Raw genomic sequence first — 18,218 nt, 5'->3', positions numbered from 1 at the left:
GGCACAACTAGTTGCACCTTGTATGTCTTTTTTTTTTTTTTTTTTTCAAGACATAGAACATACTTCTTAAATAAATAACTATTCCAGAATCTTTTATATATATATTATATATATATATATATATACAGCACAGTTGGATTTTCATAGGATTTCGAATAAAACAAATGTCATGCTTGTTACAAACATAGTCTTTTTAAACTGCTTTCAATATTACGAAAGAGAACCGTTTTACTGGCTAAAACTAATGACGAAATATGGTCCAAGTCTTTCAGTATCGTATAATCCAATATACATGCCTAAATACTCACCGTCTACAAAGTCTGAGATAATCACAAATACAAATAAAAAGTATGAAATTAATGGCCCTGCTAAATCATCAAAACGTTTTGACATGACTACGGACGAAAGAATAGTGTCGCCATGCTACTAATGATGCCATCTAGTGTACATTTCATTCAGTCGATGTTATCAGATGGATATGTGACGTCATTTCTCGATGACCAAGGGATGCAATGTTTTCAGATTTCGTTCACCTTCAGTCGCATCATAGCTTAGAAAGTGTAGCTGACAGTATAGTTTTCATTACGGCATGGCGTTGATTGAAACCTCACCGTAGATCTTAAATTTTGCAGTACAGAGAAAACAAACGAAAGTTGAAGGGCTGAAAATGTCTTTATGATTTTTTTTTCAACATTTAAAGGTAAGCTTATTAAGAAATCTTGAAAAGTGACTTCTTTGACAAAAAAAATAAATAAATAAAAATAATAATAAAAAATAAAATAAAATTATTTTCGGTTAAAATTGCATGTGTACCTTAATATTAGTGGTGTCCGTTCTTTCCAGAATTGGCTGGATACTATAAATCATCATTTCCACTGACAAAATTTAAGACCTTATAATCAAGCTTTGAAGCTTTCTTTCTTTTATTTATTTATTTTCTATTGGAACTGTTAATTCGTAGTATGAGCTGGTCGATTATTGACCGTGCGGTAAATGGGTGATGCCTCTATTTGGTAAAGAGGTGATCTAAATTTACGAGTATTGTACAAAGTAGAAGAAAATATTATAATATTAGTTATCGATAAGCTTTTCGCAAAGAACAAGAGTAATAATTAACAGTCTTGCTATGATTGTATGAACTCTACATACTGGAGAACCGTCGTTTTCAAATTCATGATTATTGTCCTTACCATCAACAATCATTTGTGTCATCTTCACTAAACCGATAGTGTAAATTAGTGTAGTGTAATACTGTATAAGATAAACCCCAACTAATTTAACACACAAATAATGGCAACCACTTGTCCATATGTGATTACACGTTGTTTCACACATTCTTAAACTGGCTTATGAGTATAAAATAGTATTTTTAATTGATGTTAAAAATGAATCATTTATAAAAAGTTTATTATTAATACTTTTTAAAAGTGACCTTTTGTTTTTTTTGCCAATTTGCCTAGATCATCATGTCCCTACAGCAGCTGTAGGGCTTAAAATCTTAGTTTACAATGTACTGATTAAAATTATGTATGAAAGAATGTTACCAACATAACCCCAGACACTTCAACAGTAATAAACTTAATATACATTTTTCGATTTGAAAATATTTATATTTTGCTTTCTTCCCCTTCTACATTACCCCTCAGTGTTATGAGATTTAACATAAATGCATTTTGCAGGGGGGGGGATTTCATATATCCAGTTATCAGGTTGACATGGAAGAGATTTTTCATTGAATGGGAGAGGGAGTAGAACGAGTCCATCGCTTTAGTATAAGGAGGGTGTGAGCAGAGGAGCAAGGAGAAAGTTCTTGGCATGGATAGTGGTTGGTGAGTGGAATGCATTGCCTGAGTGTGTTGTGAATGTAGACACAGTGAATCAATTTAAGGCACAGTTAGATGAGTATTGTGTGCGATAGTGTGTTCCTCCCATGATGAATCTCTGACTCTATGGAGGTCACATGTTAATAATAATAATAATAGCTGATGCAGTTTAGATGAAATGGCCATGGTAATACAGGGATGTACTGAACCATGATTTGGTAGAATAAGTGAATACCAAATATTCAGTTTGCAGTTCAGCTGAAGCATTAAATATTCCATCAAAGCATACTTAATTAAATTTTACAGAAATTAAATATGTTTTGAAAAAAAAATACTCATTAAAAATTGAGTGATGCTCAAATTGACAGTAAAAACCAGATCTCTCTTCTTGGAATCATTCATAGTCTTTCCTAGCATGTTTCCATCATTTCAGTGCATCTTCAGCTTCTAGAAAACTTGGCATACTTTTTTTTGCTCAAGACACCTATTTCTTTCCTGTCTAGTCATTACTCTATACAGATCTCAAGTCTGCTTGGCCTTGGAGTACTGCTCTCATATTTGGATTGGTGCACCTGAGATTTTTTGTTCTTGATGCAGTCCAGAGGAGAGCTGTTCGATAGATTCATGACCCGTTGTTTACGGAGCTCTCTTCAGTCCGTTTTAGCATTTCTCTTTCCTCTATGGATATTTTCATGGTCACTGTTCAGCAGAACTGGCATTCATTATATCCTTCCATTTCTGCTGAACCCACAGGGACATGGCAGCAGCTACCCAACATACAATTGAACTACAGACTTACTGAACCTGTTGTTCTCAGTTATCTTTTATTCCATCTACCATAGTTCTGGATAGCCATGAAGTGTTTTCCCAAGACTACAAGCTTTTCAAGAAAAATATCTATAGATTACTTTGCTCTTGACCCCAAGCCCACACGATGGCATTTACTTGTGGCCTCTTGTGTGTGGGACTGATATTAAAAAAAAAAAAAAAAAAAATCAGCCAGAAGAATTTAGTCACAGAAAGTGAGATGGGATTAATTGCTAGGTTTTTTGATAAGACGCTGTGTAATACTTCACCCAATAACATGTGTTGGTGGATAAGGAGTTGAAGTTTAGGGGGCACATTGCAAAAGTGCCTAAATCAGCTCATCAAATCACTTGGTTACTGAAGAATACCTTGACAAGCAGAGACAAGCAAGTTATTGTTCTTCTGTATCAAGCCTTGATAAGACCCCATCTTGACTACTGTGCCCAGATAGGTCGCCAGGGTTTCTTCTTGATGGGGAGGAGGCAGAGAGGATCCAGATGCGAGTGACCAAGATGATAGCAGGTCTGTGGAATGAACCTTATGAGAACAGGTTGAAGATTTGTGGGTTGCAGAAATTGGCTGATAGGCAGAAAAGGAGTGATATGATTGAGACATTCAAATTACTGAAGGGTTTCTATAAGATTAATTCAGAGGATATTTTTCAGAACAGGTCTGGTGGTGGGAGACAGTGTTGCCAATTTAGCTCTTTTGGAGCTAGATCTAGCTCTTTTTAGCTGTTTTTATAACTTACTGTTAAAGAAATTGTTTTAAATGTTTTCCAGATTTTCGCATTTCATAATTGTATTGTACGTTTGGTGCAAGCATCGTACACGTTTCAAAACGCATGATGACGTCAGCCAGTCACGTGGCCCAACAGTCTGCCATTTTGTCACCTTAAAGTTGATTGCACAGTTCTTGTGTAGAGGCTTAAGTGCTGTGAGGACATTATGTTTGAGGTTTAATGGATTTTTTACAACACTCAAAAAGAATTAAAATAGAATTTAATACTTCCTATATTTCGTCCTAGTCACTAGGACATCTACTGGGATTACAAAAACAATTAATGTAACATGCACACAAAAACTTACAATACTAAGCCCAACCACGTGGGTGACACTAAAGTCGGCGCTCCACCTAGATAGGACTTTAGTGTCACCCACGTGGTTGGGCTTAGTATTGTAAGTTTTTGTGTGCATGTTACATTAATTGTTTTTGTAATCCCCGTAGATGTCCTAGTGACTAGGACGAAATATAGGAAGTATTAAATTCTATTTTAATTCTTTTTGAGTGTTGTAAAAAATCCATTAAACCTCCAACATAATTGATTGCACAGTGTTCTATTTGGTAGTTACGATAGCTAGTGGGAAGTTTTAAAAGACTGATCGTAATTCGTTGCAGTAAAGAGTTGAATAGTCTTCTTCAAAAATGAGCAAAGAGAAAAATAAAGCTTATAAGCAAAAATTTAGGAGGAAGTGTTGCAATGGGAATGTTTAGTAAATGGTTGTGTGAAGTTCCTGGTGATGCTACAAAAGGCCACTGTAAGTTTTGCAGATGTGATATAGTTGCTAAATATTGTCAGCTTGTAAAGCATAGCAAAACTAATAAATATCTTGCTGCAGTTCCGTATAAGGCTGTTCCTATTACAAATATGCTTGTGAAAAAGTCTGATGAGACTGCGAACTTTGAAGGTAGGTTAGCATTATTTCTTTGTTGTCACTCATCATTCAACAGTTGCGATCATCTAGTAGAGCTTTGCAAAAATATCATCCCAGACAGTCAAATTACACCAAAGGTAAAAATGCACTGAACTAAGTGCTCTGCAATTGTAAAGAATATTCTAAGTGAACATTTTGAAGATCTAATTGCAGACATTGGAGATGAAAATTTCAGCTTGCTAATAGATGAATCGAATGATATCACAGTGAATAAGATTTTAGGAATAGCCATAATTTATTATAGCAAGAAATTCAACAAAATTATGCATACATTTCTGAGCATGATGGTTCTAGAAAAGTGTAATGCTAGTGGTATTGTGGCTGCACTGAAAAAAGAGCTCTTGACCAAGAAATTGGACATTAAAAATCTCATTGCAATTGGTACAGACAACGCCAGTGTTATAATGGCGTTTATGAACAACTGAAGGCATATATTCCCTTCTTAATTTTAATTAGATGTGTATGCCATTCATTACAACTGGCAATGTCTCACACTTGTGCAGAATCTCTCCCAAGAAAATTTGAATTTTTACTTGCTGAAACATATAAGTGGTTTTCACATTCTTTTTCAAGACAAGCAGCACACAAAGAGCTGTATCAAACTATAAATGAAAATGATGCTCCTCTGAAAACTGTAAGCAATTGTGCAACAAGGTGGCTCTCCATTGAACCTGCAGTAGACAGAATTCTCAGCCAGTGGTTGGAATTAAAAACTCACTTGGAAGTCATGAGTGTAACTGAGAAATATTACAAAGCTCAAATTTTGTGGGAGATGTACAAAGATGAAAGGAATTTGTTGTACCTTTTATTTTTGCATCCTGTTCTAGTTCAAGTTCAGCAAGTTAACAAAATTTTTGAATCTAACAGTGCGGATAAGATGAGATTATTTGAAGACCCTTCTCGTTTGATTCACTCTATTGCTAATATGTTAGTGCCGCCATCATCCACATATGACCCTCTAGAGTCAGAGATTGATGACTATTTGGATCCTAATCCAAATCTAGGTTACAGAATTGAAAGAAAAATTTCAGAGTTGATGATACAAAAGCAAATAACGCAAAATGATGAGCGAAATCTTAGAAGTTGAGCAAGACAGTTTCTTCTTGGTCTCTTCAAACAGCTTAAGCAAAGGTTGCCTGAAAATTTGAATATTTTAAGAATGATGTCTTCTTTTTCTGTTGACAATACCCTAAAACATATAAAAGAACCTGTTATTCATCTTAGAAATAATGCCGAAAACAGAAAAAGATGTTGCTGCTGCTGAATACCAGTACAATACTATTCACTTAAATAAATGGACAAATATAGAAAACACTGAGCTATTCTGGACTGAAGTACGAGAATATAAAGAAGCATCTGGAATGAATCCATTTAAAGAAATTGCACAGTGTACAATAAATTTATTAATACTGCCAAATTCTAATGCAGAAATTGAACGAATTTTTAGTTCCATGAATGTAGTTAAAACTAAATTAAGAAACGAGATGGAATTGCCAATGCTGACAGCTATTTTGTCAGTCAAGTATGGCCTCAGGTGTAACAATAAGTGCTGTACAGACTATCATTTACCAGCATCTACACTGAGTAATATTGGAACTATGGCCACATATAATAAAGCTGAAAATCTAAGTGAATACGTGGGTGAATTAAGCGCAGAAGACCACATGGAAGATGTATTTAGCCACTTATATGCAAGTATCACTTCAACTTGAATAAAGTAACTTAAAAGTATCGGCTACTACTTTTAAAATTTTAGCTTCAAATTTTTATTTTTAACTCCTTTTTAGCTCTTTTTTTTTTTTAAGATTTAGCTGATTTTAGTAATTTTCATTTGACAACAGTAGTGGGAGGACTAGGGACCATCCATGGAAACTGGGCAAGAGTGTGGTTAGCAAAGGTGTTAGAACTAGGTTTTTTACTTGGAGAGTTGTGAATGAGTGGAATAAGTTGCCAGAGTCTGTTGTGGGTGCCATGATTGTAAATGAGTTCAAGGCAAAGTATGATAGATACTGTGGAAGCTGAATAGTTGTTCTTGACATGATGTTTAGGGCCTCCCTCGATGAGTCTAAGGACTCCTTGGAGTTGCCCGTAATAACAGTCACATCAGAATGCAAAAATAAATTTTTGCATTCTGTATATACAGTGTGATTTAATTTTAAAAGAAATATTTACAAAAAAAATAATAAATAAAATTAAATTATAAAATAATCTAACAAAAATAAAAAAACATGTCACTCATATCTTAAAATAACAAAATAAAATTATGGATTTTAATAATCACAATTAAGTTGTGATAAACTGTGATGTAGAAAAAGCAACTTTTTGGTGTTTTTTTGGAAAAGGTACTTCTGGTTTCTTCATGAATATTTTTGAAAAAAAAAAAAAAAATGCTATATATAGTGGTACCAAACTTTGCTTGCTGTTTCATTCAAAATAGGCAATCAGATTTTCCATTCTTCTGCCACACTGATAGATTATCAATTCTTTTTAACAATAGTTTATTAATATATATATATATATATATATATATATATATATATATATTCATCTCATTATTAATGATTTTCTGCTTTTGACCTGATGGGGCCTGTGTAGCTCAGTGGATGTGGCGTTTGCACACGACAGTGCTTGGCCTCACGAAGGAAGACTTGGTTTCGAGTCTAGTCGGCGACTAGAGGAAATTTTTCTAAGCCTTTTTTCGACCGGTTCCCGAGTTAGTCGATCTCTGGCATGGGCAAGCGGGTTTTTCGTCCTGTAAACTCAAGAAAATCGACCGTAGAACCCACATTATTTCAGACATTAAATATATTGTATTAGGGTTAGGGACCACGAGATGGCGGCACATTTGAGCCGTCTCTCTTCACTGTGTACCGCTTAATTAGTGATAGCCTTGGGCCATCTATCTCTGATTGGTACCAGTGGAGATTGAACTGCCCACTCATCTCCAAAAGTTAGATAGGGCTAAAATGGCCTTGCCTACTCCCGTATACGGGAATAAAAAGGCGTTAGCTGATTTTTTTTTCTTTTTTTTTTTTTCTGACCTGATGGGGATTCAGCAGTAAAAGTAGAGATGATATTATCAAAAACTACTGTAATTTAATCCAAATTTATTTTTTCATCGTTATGATTTTCCAACAATCTCATTTTTTGATATAGGAGTATTACCATCATCTTCATCACTCTGTTTTGAAATCAAATTCAGATTTCTTATTAATGAGAATGCTTTTAACATAATCTATTTTGTCTGACCAAAAATGCAAGGTTAAATCTTGGATCTAATATTGTAGAAACAGCATAATATTTAATTTCAAATAAATATCAAATCTTCTCTTAATTTCTTAACAGATACATTTTTATTGTTTCTACTTTGGAAAAAATAAAAAGTCATCTTTAGATATGTTTTTACAGTCATACTTGGGAGCTCTTTTGAAATTAAAGCAGCATTTGAACTGATGGTTTTGGTAGTTTCCTCAAAAGGCTCCAGTAAAATTGGAAGTTGCATTAAAGGCCACTGATTTGAGCTTAATGTGTTTAAACTACTGATTTTGTAGATACTTAATCCCCCCCCCCCTTTTTTTTGTTCTTTTATTTATTATAGGATGTAAAAAGTAGAATTCCATAGTAGGCACATCTTGAAGTAATTTTATATGATAGAAATTGTTGATTCGAATATCTTTTATTATTCAAAGAAATGTGGAAAGGCAGCTTGAGTAGAAGATATTCAACAAGAGATGCTGAAATATGGAGATATAACAGTTTCACAGTTGTTGTACTGCATAATTCAGAAAACCTGAGGAGAGAGTCAAATTCCAGATAATTGGAGTAGAGCCGTCATAGTACCCATTTGTAAAAAGGGAAATAAAACTGTATGTGAGAATTACAGAGGAATTTCCCTACTAAGTGTTCCTGGTAAAATATATGCAAGTATATTTCAAGTCTTAGAAAAACTGTAGAAGGAAAGGTTGGACAAGAACAAGCTGGGTTCAGGCCAAATAGAGGATGTCAGGATCAGATTTTCACTTTAAGACAAATAGTTGAGAAATCAAGAGAAAATAACAAGGATCTGTATTTAAGTTTTGTAGATCTGGTAAGTATTTACTGGACTTCTGCTCAGGACATGGGCCAATCATTACTAATGACACCACTAACATAAAGATGTGCACAAATTTGCATGTTGAGAAGATAAGAAATATGAAATGTCTCATTGACTATGTCATTGTTGATAGTGATATCATCATCTGGTTCAGGATACAAGAATGTACAGAGGATTTGAAATTGGAAGTCACCAATACATAGTGCTAAGCAGGATAAAAATGAATATCACATGAAAAGAACAGTATGTAAGAAGGTTTCAAAAAGCTTTTACAGGTAAATCGTATACTCAACTTACAAACATTATTGAAGAAAAACAATGAAATAGATTGAAAACAAGAACCAAACCTTGGCGACTCAGTAGCAAAGAGTAAAGAAGACATTGATAGATTTAGCTAGGAACTTATGTTGTTAAGTTGTCTGCAAGGATAGAAAAATAAGAACACTGTGGTGGACACAAGAAGTTAAAGAAGCAATCCTGGAAAAGAAGAAAGCATACCAAAAGTTCCTAGCAAATAAGCCAGCAGATCCCCCAAAAGAATACAGAGAAAAATGTAAGAGTGGCTAAATAAAAGTCATGGGAAGACTTAGGGAAAAATATAGAAAATAAATACCAGATAGGTGGCAAAATGTTCTGAAGGCTGTTGAAGAAGCTTAGAAATGGAAAAAAGAGTACTGAAAAAGGAATCAATGATGGTAAAGGTGACATGAAAACTGAAGATAAGGATATCCTAAATATCTGGAGTAATTACTTAGAAAGTGTTAAACAGAACTGTACTAGAATATTTTCAAGAGGAATGCAAAGAGTACGTATCAATACTTAAGGTAGAAAAAGCTGTCAAAAACTTGAAATGTGGAATGCCAGCTAGAGTAGATGATATTCAACCAGAAATGCTCAAGTATGGAGGTATATTATTATTATTATTATTATTATTATTCATGACACCTCCAAGGAGTCCAAAGACTCATCATGGGAGGACACCTACAGTACAACTCTCCATCCTCCACCACCACTACCAATCATCTACATCAATGCCATCTACTGCTCACCACCACAACTAGTATTTTTAGTCTGTAAATTGAGTGTTCTCAAGGGCTGATTTGTCTGTATGTGGGATGAAAAACCCAAGTTTCCAGGAGGGAAAACTCTGCTACCTCCGTATAATGAAAGGTGAATTTATATAAATTCTCCATAAACAATCTGACATGAAAGAAAATAATACAATTCACAAAAACAAGAAAGCAGGTAGCATGTGGAGCCAGACTCACTTTTTACAATGCACTCAGTCACATTATCTGGTCTTTGACTTGTCTTTTGCAAGATAACTGTATTTCTTTAAATAACACTGTTCAAAGCATTTAATTACAATAAGCCAATTCACATTGTGAGCTGTGATACATTATTTAATTTGATTGTACTAATTTTAATTTTTGTGTTTTACTGATTTTTTTTGTTCAACACAAAATACGAGGCTAATCTTCTTGAATGGCAGTCAGTCTCAAGGTAGAGTAATGTGGGCAAATATGAGAATGGGGAACTGGACAATGAGATTTATTTGTGCCTATGGTCCCACAGAAGGTAGAAGTGAAGGAATTTTTTGAGGCTTTAGAAAAAGCAACTGACACAATGAAAAAGGAAAAGTTGGTCCTTGTTGGTGATCTAAATAGTAGAGTAGGAAATGATTGTGAGACATACAAAAATATTTTGGGAAAATTTGGAGAAAAGAGCAAAGCTAATAATAATGGCAAATATCTGTTGGATTTCTGGTCAGGACATGGACTGGTTATTACTAACACCATGTTCCAACATAAAAATGTGCACAAATTCATATGGAGAGAAGAGGCAAGGAATAAGAAAATTCTCATTGACTATGTTATTGTTGATAGTGTGTTTGTTTTCTCCCTGGTGCAGGACACCAGAGTGTACAGAGGATTTGAAATTGGAAGTGATCACTATTTAGTCTTGAGCAGGATAAAATTGAATTTCATATTGAAAAGAATAACATGTAAGAAAGTTTTAAAGTGAATAAAAGTTGAGCAGCTCTCAGATGTGAACTGTAGACTAAAATACAGAAAGATTATTGAAGAAAAAATGAAAGAGTTTGAGAACAGGAATCAAACCTTGGAGATTCAGTGGCAAACTCTGAAGAAAACATTGATTGATTTTGCCAGAGAGGCATGTGGTGAGGTTGTCTGCAAGGATAGAAAAATCAGAATTCCCTGGTGGACACAGGAAGTTAAAGAGGCAGTGAAGGAAAAGAAGAAAGCATATCAAAAGTTCCTGGCAAATAAGTCAGCTTGTTCTCTTAGAGAATACAGAGACAAATGCAAGAATGCTAAACACTGTTTAAAACTAGCTAAACAAAAGTCATGGGAGGACTTTGGCAAGAATATAGAAAATAAATATCAAGAAGGTGGCAAAATATTCTAGAGATTGTTGAAGAAGCTTAGGCATGGAGGAAAGAGTGCTGTAAAAGGAGTTAGAGATGATAAAGGTGACATGAAAACAGGAGAAAAATATATCCTTGAAGTATGGAGTAATTACTTTGAAAAAGTGCTAAATGAAACAAGCAGTGATGACAGCACAGTAGTAAAAAAACACTGACCAGGCATGCAGTCAGGAATACATATCCATACTTGAAGTAGAAAAAGCCATCAAAGACTTGAAATGTGGAAAGGCAGCAGGAGTAGACGATATTCGACCAGAAATGCTGAAGTATGGTGGTATAAGAGTCTTACAGTGGCTGCACTTCATAGTTCAGAAAGCCTGGACAGAGGGATGAATTCCAGATAATTGGAGTAGAGCTCTCATAGTACCCATATATAAAAAGGAAAATAAAACTGAATGTGAGAATTACAAAGGTATTTCCCTACTGAGTGTTCTTGGCAAGATCTATGCAAGTATACTTGAAAAACAGTTGAGTAGAATTGTGGAAGAAAAGCTTGGTGAAGAACAAGCTGGATTCAGGCCAAATAGAGGCCGTCAGGATCAGATGTTCACTTTACGACAAATAGTCGAGAAAGCATGGGAATATGACAGAGATCTCTATTTAAGTTTTGTCAATTTGGAAAAGGCATATGACAAGGTGCCAAGAAATAAGCTATTCAATACACTACAGTTATATGGTGTCAGTGGGGCATTATAACAAGCAATACTTAGTCTTTATTTGAGTTGTAAGTCAGCAGTTAGGATTGAAGGAAGTACAGGAAGATGGTTTAATGTTAAATCTGGTGTGAGACAAGGATGTACATTATCCTCTCTGTTATTCATTATCTATATGGATCACGTTATGAAGGAAAGTGGTATTAAAGATGATATCAGAATTGAAGATGTTAATGTCAGCTCTTTGCTTTATGCGGATGATGTTATACTTCTAAATAAATCCGCTACAAGTCTGCAAGATTCTCTGACTAAATTGAATAGCTGTTGTAATAGATATGGTGTGAAGGTCAGCAATAAAAAGACAAAGACAATGAAAATAGGTAGAATTGTTGAAAATGTCAACTGTGTTGGAACCTGTGGAACAAGTAAAACATTTCAGCTACTTAGGCACGATTTTTAGTTAAGATGGTAAATTAAATAAGGAAATAGACAACAGAATCAACAAAGCTGGTATGGTAGGAAGTCAATTGAATAAATTCATATAGAATAAGAGAGAAATTAGTAGGAACACTAAATTAGCTGTATACAAGACAGTGTTCAAACCAGTTTTAACTTATGGATCTGAGAGCTGGGTCAGAAGTAAAACACTTGACCAAAGACTGGAGACCGCAGATATGAGAGTCCTGAGAAAAATTATAGGCATGAACAGATGGCATCAATGGCAATATCATATTAAAAACGAGAATATTAGGAAAGAACTTGACATTGTCAACATCCAGGAATGCGTTAGCAGAGCTAATCTGAGGTGGTATGGTCACTTAAACAGAATGGGCGAAGAAAGATTAGCAAAACAAGTGTTCTCTGCGAGGTTGGCAGAAAACGACCCAGAGGAAGACCAAGATATAGGTGGATTGATACGGTACAAAGTGCCTTAGACGATAGAAATATAAGATCTGATAATGTTGGAGTCTTGACAAGTAACAGACTGATTTGGAGGAAAATTGTAGATAGGAAGTTAGTAATGCTGTAATTTTTTTCATGTAGTACTATCATATCCTGTACACCCCTTGAGGGTACATGGCAGGAATTTGATTATGATGATTTTTTTTGTTAATGACATTATATTGTAAAAAATTGCTATTTTTTTTTAAGAATATATTGTTTATTACATATGCCTTGCGTATATACACATTTAAGGTAAATACTGAACTCAAAAAATGCAATGAATTGATTAAAAATTTATGGAAAATGTTAACTGCAATTTAATTTAAATGCATATATGATATGATATGAAAAACGGACTTGTTTTGCAATGAAAACCTAAATGTTTTTTCACACACTATTAGTATATGAGATTTACAGTTTTCAAGTAAAGTGCCATAACTCTAACATGTACAGCTGCTTATTGTTTAATCGCTTTGAGTGAAACAGCAGGCATGATTGGTTGAGTGGTTAGTGTATCTGCTCTCCAGGCAATCCATAGCCAAATGTGAATAACTGACATGACTGAAATAAAAAAAACAGAAATTCCGCATAGCAGAGCATGTGTGGAGTGAAAATAACACTATAATATTGCTGTGAGAGAAATGTGGAGATTTTTGGAACTTGAAAGTGGATATCTATGAAGTCTTTCATAGAGAAAGAAAAATGTCTCAAAGTTACTGTTATGTTACGACAAACAACAACAGAACAATTTTATGGGAGATGGAGATTGTGGCAAGTTGAGATTTTAATTACCATGGGGGGGGGGAATAGTTTATTCTTTCATATAGAAAGTAAAATAAACTTCTGGACTACTATAAAGGAGATAAAAGGAGGTAAGAATCAAATAACTCAAAGAATAATCAAATATCAAACCAGTGATCAAATAACTAATTTCACAGTGAATGAGATGGTTTTTTTTTTTAAATGGTTCATGGAACAGATTCCCCCCCCCAAAAAAAAAAAATCGAAGGCATTTAGAATGAAACTGAAAATTCACTCATCACTATGTCTCTGTTAACTTGCCTGTTTTCTGGAGTCCTATAAATGCACATCAGAGCATGTGTGGAGTGAAAATAACATTATAATATTGCTGTGAGAGATGTGGAGATTTTTGGAACATGAAAGTGGATATCTATGAAGTCTTTCATAGAGAAAGAAAAATGTCTCAAAGTTACTGTTATGTTATGACAACAACAACAGAACAATTTTATGGGAGGAGGAGATTGTGGCAATTTGAGGTTTTAATTACCATGGGGGGGGGGTGAATAGTTTATTCTTTCATATAGAAAGTAAAATAAACTTCTGGACTACTATAAAGGAGATAAAAGGATGTAAGAATCAAATAACTCAAAGAATAATCAAATAACTAACTTCACAGTGAATGAGATGGTTTTTTTTAAAATGGTTCATGGAACAGATACTCCCCCCCCACTCAAAAAAAAAAATCGAAGGCATTTAGAATGAGACTGAAAATTCACTCGTCACTATGTGTCTCTGTTAACTTGCCTGTTTTCTGGAGTCCTATAAATGCACATCAGGGAATTTACAAAATCCAATGCAACTGCAACTTATCCTACATAGAAGAAACTGAAAGCACAATTCCAATTACAAAAGACAAACACAAATGCCACATTAAATTCCTTCACTATGATAAAACAGGCCTTTCTGACCACACGCTCCAAATTTTTCGCAGAATTAAGTGGAAATGCACCAATTCCATACACTGCACCAGAACCTGGTTTGAAAGAAAATTCAAAGAAGCTTGTGAGATGTTGATTAATCATTATCTCACAAGCTTGTTTGAATTTTCATCTAAACAAGAATGACGAATTAGCAACTACAAGAGTCTGGAAGACCCATCTGCAATCCATATAGCATTGAGAAGAACATGATGGCAAAACCTCAACATGTTCTGTTAACCTTAGGTTAACAGAACTGCAGAGGTGCATTTGATGTAGTTACATTTTTAATTTCTTTCTTTCTATTTTACTCTATTATTATATTATTCTTTTTATATATAAATTATTTTATTTTATTCATTTTTTTTATTTATCTATTATTATTTCTTCTCACCATAGGTCAGTTTAGCATAAATGGTTAACAAAACTGTTATATTATAGTGTACTTATGATGACCTTGATATATAGAGGTCAAAATATCGTGTTATATTTCTTGATAGTCAAGTAACTGCTCTAACGTGTGGTTTTGTCTCTGTAAATTCTACACAATGAATGCTGACAACCATGTAATCTTGAAAAAAAGAATATAAATGGATACAATTTCTAACGATAACCATGCAATTCAAGACACAACAGTACTTGCTTCAGCAACCCTGCTATTGTAACTGACACTAATATGAGATCTCTGTAAAACTACTTTACAATAAATTGTGAAGATTTAGATTTACTCTGCCCATCAAGTGATCACTATATCACACATTCAATTCATACAGTGTTGTTATAATCCAGAAACTGCCAATTTTCATACAAAAATAAATAAATAATACTAATAAAATAAAATAAATCACTCCTTACTCTTCAGTCCTGTTCCATCCTATGAAGGTGAGTGACCTCCTCTGTATTTTTCTGATTCCTATCACTAACTAATATCCCACTGTCCTTTCCTTCTATTTATCAACTGTAAATATGAGCAGCATCATATTATTTCGTTAAATACCTGATTAAGTTTATTCTACTTCATTCATCAAATTTCCAACGATTGGAATAGAGCTCCATAATATTCATCTATAAAAAAAGGGAATAAAGCTGAATGCTGAGAAAGATGGGTTCAGCCCAAATAGAGGTTGTCAAGATCAGATTTTCACTTTAAGATAAATAATTGAGAAACTGTGAGAATATGACAAGGATCTGTACCTTAAGTTTTGTAGATCTGGAAAAGGAATATGAGGTGCCCATGGACAGGCTTTTCAAAACACCACAGCTATGGGATGAATGGAATATTATGCAGAACGATACTTAGTCGGCGTTGATGGAGATGATTCGTAGTAGAGGTTCGGTGTAGTGGTTGAGACAGTTGTAGGTGTCCTCCCGCGATGAGTCTTCAGACTCCTTGGAGGTATCAGGAATAATAATAAGAATAATAATATTTAAGTTGTCAGTCAGCAGTTAGAATTGAAAGAAATACAGGAAGATAGTTTGATGTAACATCAGGTGTAAGACAAGGAAGCACAATATATGACATTATGAAAGACAGTGACATTAGACTCGATATTATAATTGGAGATGTCATACTTAGCCTTTTGCTTTATGCAGATGATGTTGTACTCCTAAACACAATTATTATTATTATTCAGGCCTCCATGGAGTCAAGAGACTCTTCGCGGGATGTCCTTCTTAGGAAATAAAGTCTATCATACCACTCCAGACCGTTCTTGCTCTCACCACTCTCTCAGGCAATGCATTTCATGGTTCAACCACCCTCCACGCAAAGAAACCACTCCTCACCCTCTTGCTCACAGCTTCCTTTCGTAACTTCCAGGGGTGGCCCCCTTGTCATCCCTCCTTCCCACTGTTCCACCATTTGAAAGAGCTTGGCGGTGAATTAAACTGTAATAGAGAGAACCTCTCATTATACACTTTTCCATCTACCCAATATTATCAGTCCAAGAACTTATATACAAGAACATTGAAACCTTAGAAGACTGGAAAATTGGGCGACTTTCCTTTTCTTCTAAAGCCATAGTACTCGAAACCATAATCTTCCCTGCTCGTAATAAATATTACAGACATCACAGAAGTTGAAAAAAAGCAGTTATGTAGTAAGCCTGTGTAATTATTTTGGTCCAACTAATACCAAGAAGTTAAAAACAAATTTCTTTAACTATCAAAGAAGCATGGAAAATTTGGGCTTCCAGTCTTAAAATTTAACTGCAGGGGCCCAAGAACAGAACCCTGGTTATGCCACTGATTACCCTCATTATTATTATCTTCTTGACCCCGTGAAGTTGCAAGGTCATTGTGGGAGGTCAGTACAAATTCTGTCGTACCATTAGAAAAACTTATCTACTGTTTACACTTTCACCATCCTCTCAGACAATGCATTCTATGTATGTACCACTCTATGCAAAAAGATTACTCCTTACCCTTTTATTCACTACTTCCTTTTGTAACATCCATGGATGACCCCCCCCTTTCCTTGTTCCTTTCCCTCTTTCTACTACAAGAACAATCTTCTCAGTATTAATGCAATAATAATGCTTCATCGGCTTAAATGTTCCAATTATATCCCTCCTTTGTCTACTATCCACGAAACTTCTCTCAGTCTGTCCTCATAATCAACATTATATGGTCCTGATATCTTCTTTTGTTATCTGTCTCTTCACTCTCTTAAAATTTACTTCATCCCCTTCAAATCCTGGTGACTAGATCTCAGCACAGATCGAAATGTGGTCTGATCAAAGCTTTACACAATGGGACCACACACTTTTATCTCTCGTGGTCAGTGTCCTATTCAGTATTGCAGTAATTCTCTGAGATTTCTTCACAATCTTTGCAATATGTCCTTGGAACTTCAAATCTCTATTCCACAATCACCCTCCACTTCTTTCAGTATAACACCACCAAGTGAATATGAAGTATCCCATTTGTTGATCCCAAATTGTAAAAACCTTACATTTAGTTGCATTAAACTGACATCTCTGTTCTTTTTCTTACCTTTCTAGCTTATTTAAATCCTCTTGAAGAGCAAAAACATCGACACTATTACTCATTATCCTCCCAAGATTCACATCATCTGCACACAATTGTTTATCTTCTTGTTGTATTGTTGTAAAATCTCGCGAGATTTTATATTTTTAAGAGAATTTTTGCTAAAGATTTTCCAATTTTTTTTGTCTGAAATTATAAGAAAAAAATGTGGTTAGTAAGATGTAAAAATATAAAAGAATAAATTATTGTTAGAATGCACCTGCAATTTAGACTTGTTTAACTCCTATTAAGTTTGTAAAAACTTAATAGGAGTTAAGCCGGATTAGCGCTTAATACCACAAAAATCGTAAGGTCTGGCGGCCAGCAATCTTTCAAATGTCAAATCTTTCATTGCTTCTGGCTGATCCTGGAATACTCTGTATTAAGAACAAAGGACTGAAAATGGAATAAAAGGCAGTGCAGCACGTGGTTCTGGGCTTTTTGGTCCTTGGTCTCTCGCTTGGCTCTTCACTTACGAGGTCTACGGGGGCTCCTTCCCTAGTTCCAGGATGATCGTTCTTTCCGCCACCAGCTCGCTCTAGGTTTCTAGTAGCTACGGCAGAACCCCAGTGCGTCCGACGAAGGAAAACTCGAGGATTGACCGGACGGAAGTCTCTATGTGTGTTACGGAATAAATCAGACCTTTCTTTCGAGATTGTTAGCAAGTAAGCCATTATTTTGTTTGTATTATGTTATATGATTGTAACTGGAAATCGTCAAGGATTGAGAGAGAGGTTACTTGTTAACCAGTTAAATTGAGTTTTGAATAAGGGAAGAACTTGTATTGTTAAGTATGTCTAATTCATAAGTTGCTTGTGATAATGTCTGAATTAGTATCAATTAAGTATTGAATGTGTTGGAGGAAAGTTAATGAGATCCTTTTTAAAATAATTATGCATGCTTGCAGGCCAAGTGGTGTCATAGAGGACGCTGTTAATTCAAAGCACAATAAGTTTTTTGATAGTGAACGCACTACAGTTTCTGTTGC

The 18,218-nt window shown here is 34.7% G+C and overlaps 1 protein-coding gene across 2 annotated transcripts in view; it reads right to left on the bottom strand.

Annotated features, from left to right (window-relative positions):
• LOC150107131 (neural cell adhesion molecule L1) overlaps window positions 1-413 on the bottom strand; it is a 175,472-nt gene extending 175,059 nt beyond the window's left edge. For both annotated transcript variants that reach the window (XM_090391653.1, XM_090391654.1), the window contains exon 1: window positions 309-413. In XM_090391653.1, coding sequence (XP_090247779.1) covers window positions 309-393 — 85 coding nt within the window. In that variant the 5' untranslated portion in view covers window positions 394-413. The remainder of the gene's footprint in view (window positions 1-308) is intronic.
• Window positions 414-18,218: the final 17,805 nt, after the last annotated feature.

Source organism: Typopeltis vanoorti, chromosome 4 (assembly GCF_054136105.1).
Source record: "Typopeltis vanoorti isolate ZY-2024b chromosome 4, IOZ_Tvanoo_1.0, whole genome shotgun sequence".
NCBI classification, from domain to species: Eukaryota; Metazoa; Arthropoda; class Arachnida; order Uropygi; family Thelyphonidae; genus Typopeltis; species Typopeltis vanoorti.
The sequence above is the reverse complement of the archived record's forward strand: the minus strand, read 5'-3'. Positions and strand labels throughout refer to the sequence as shown.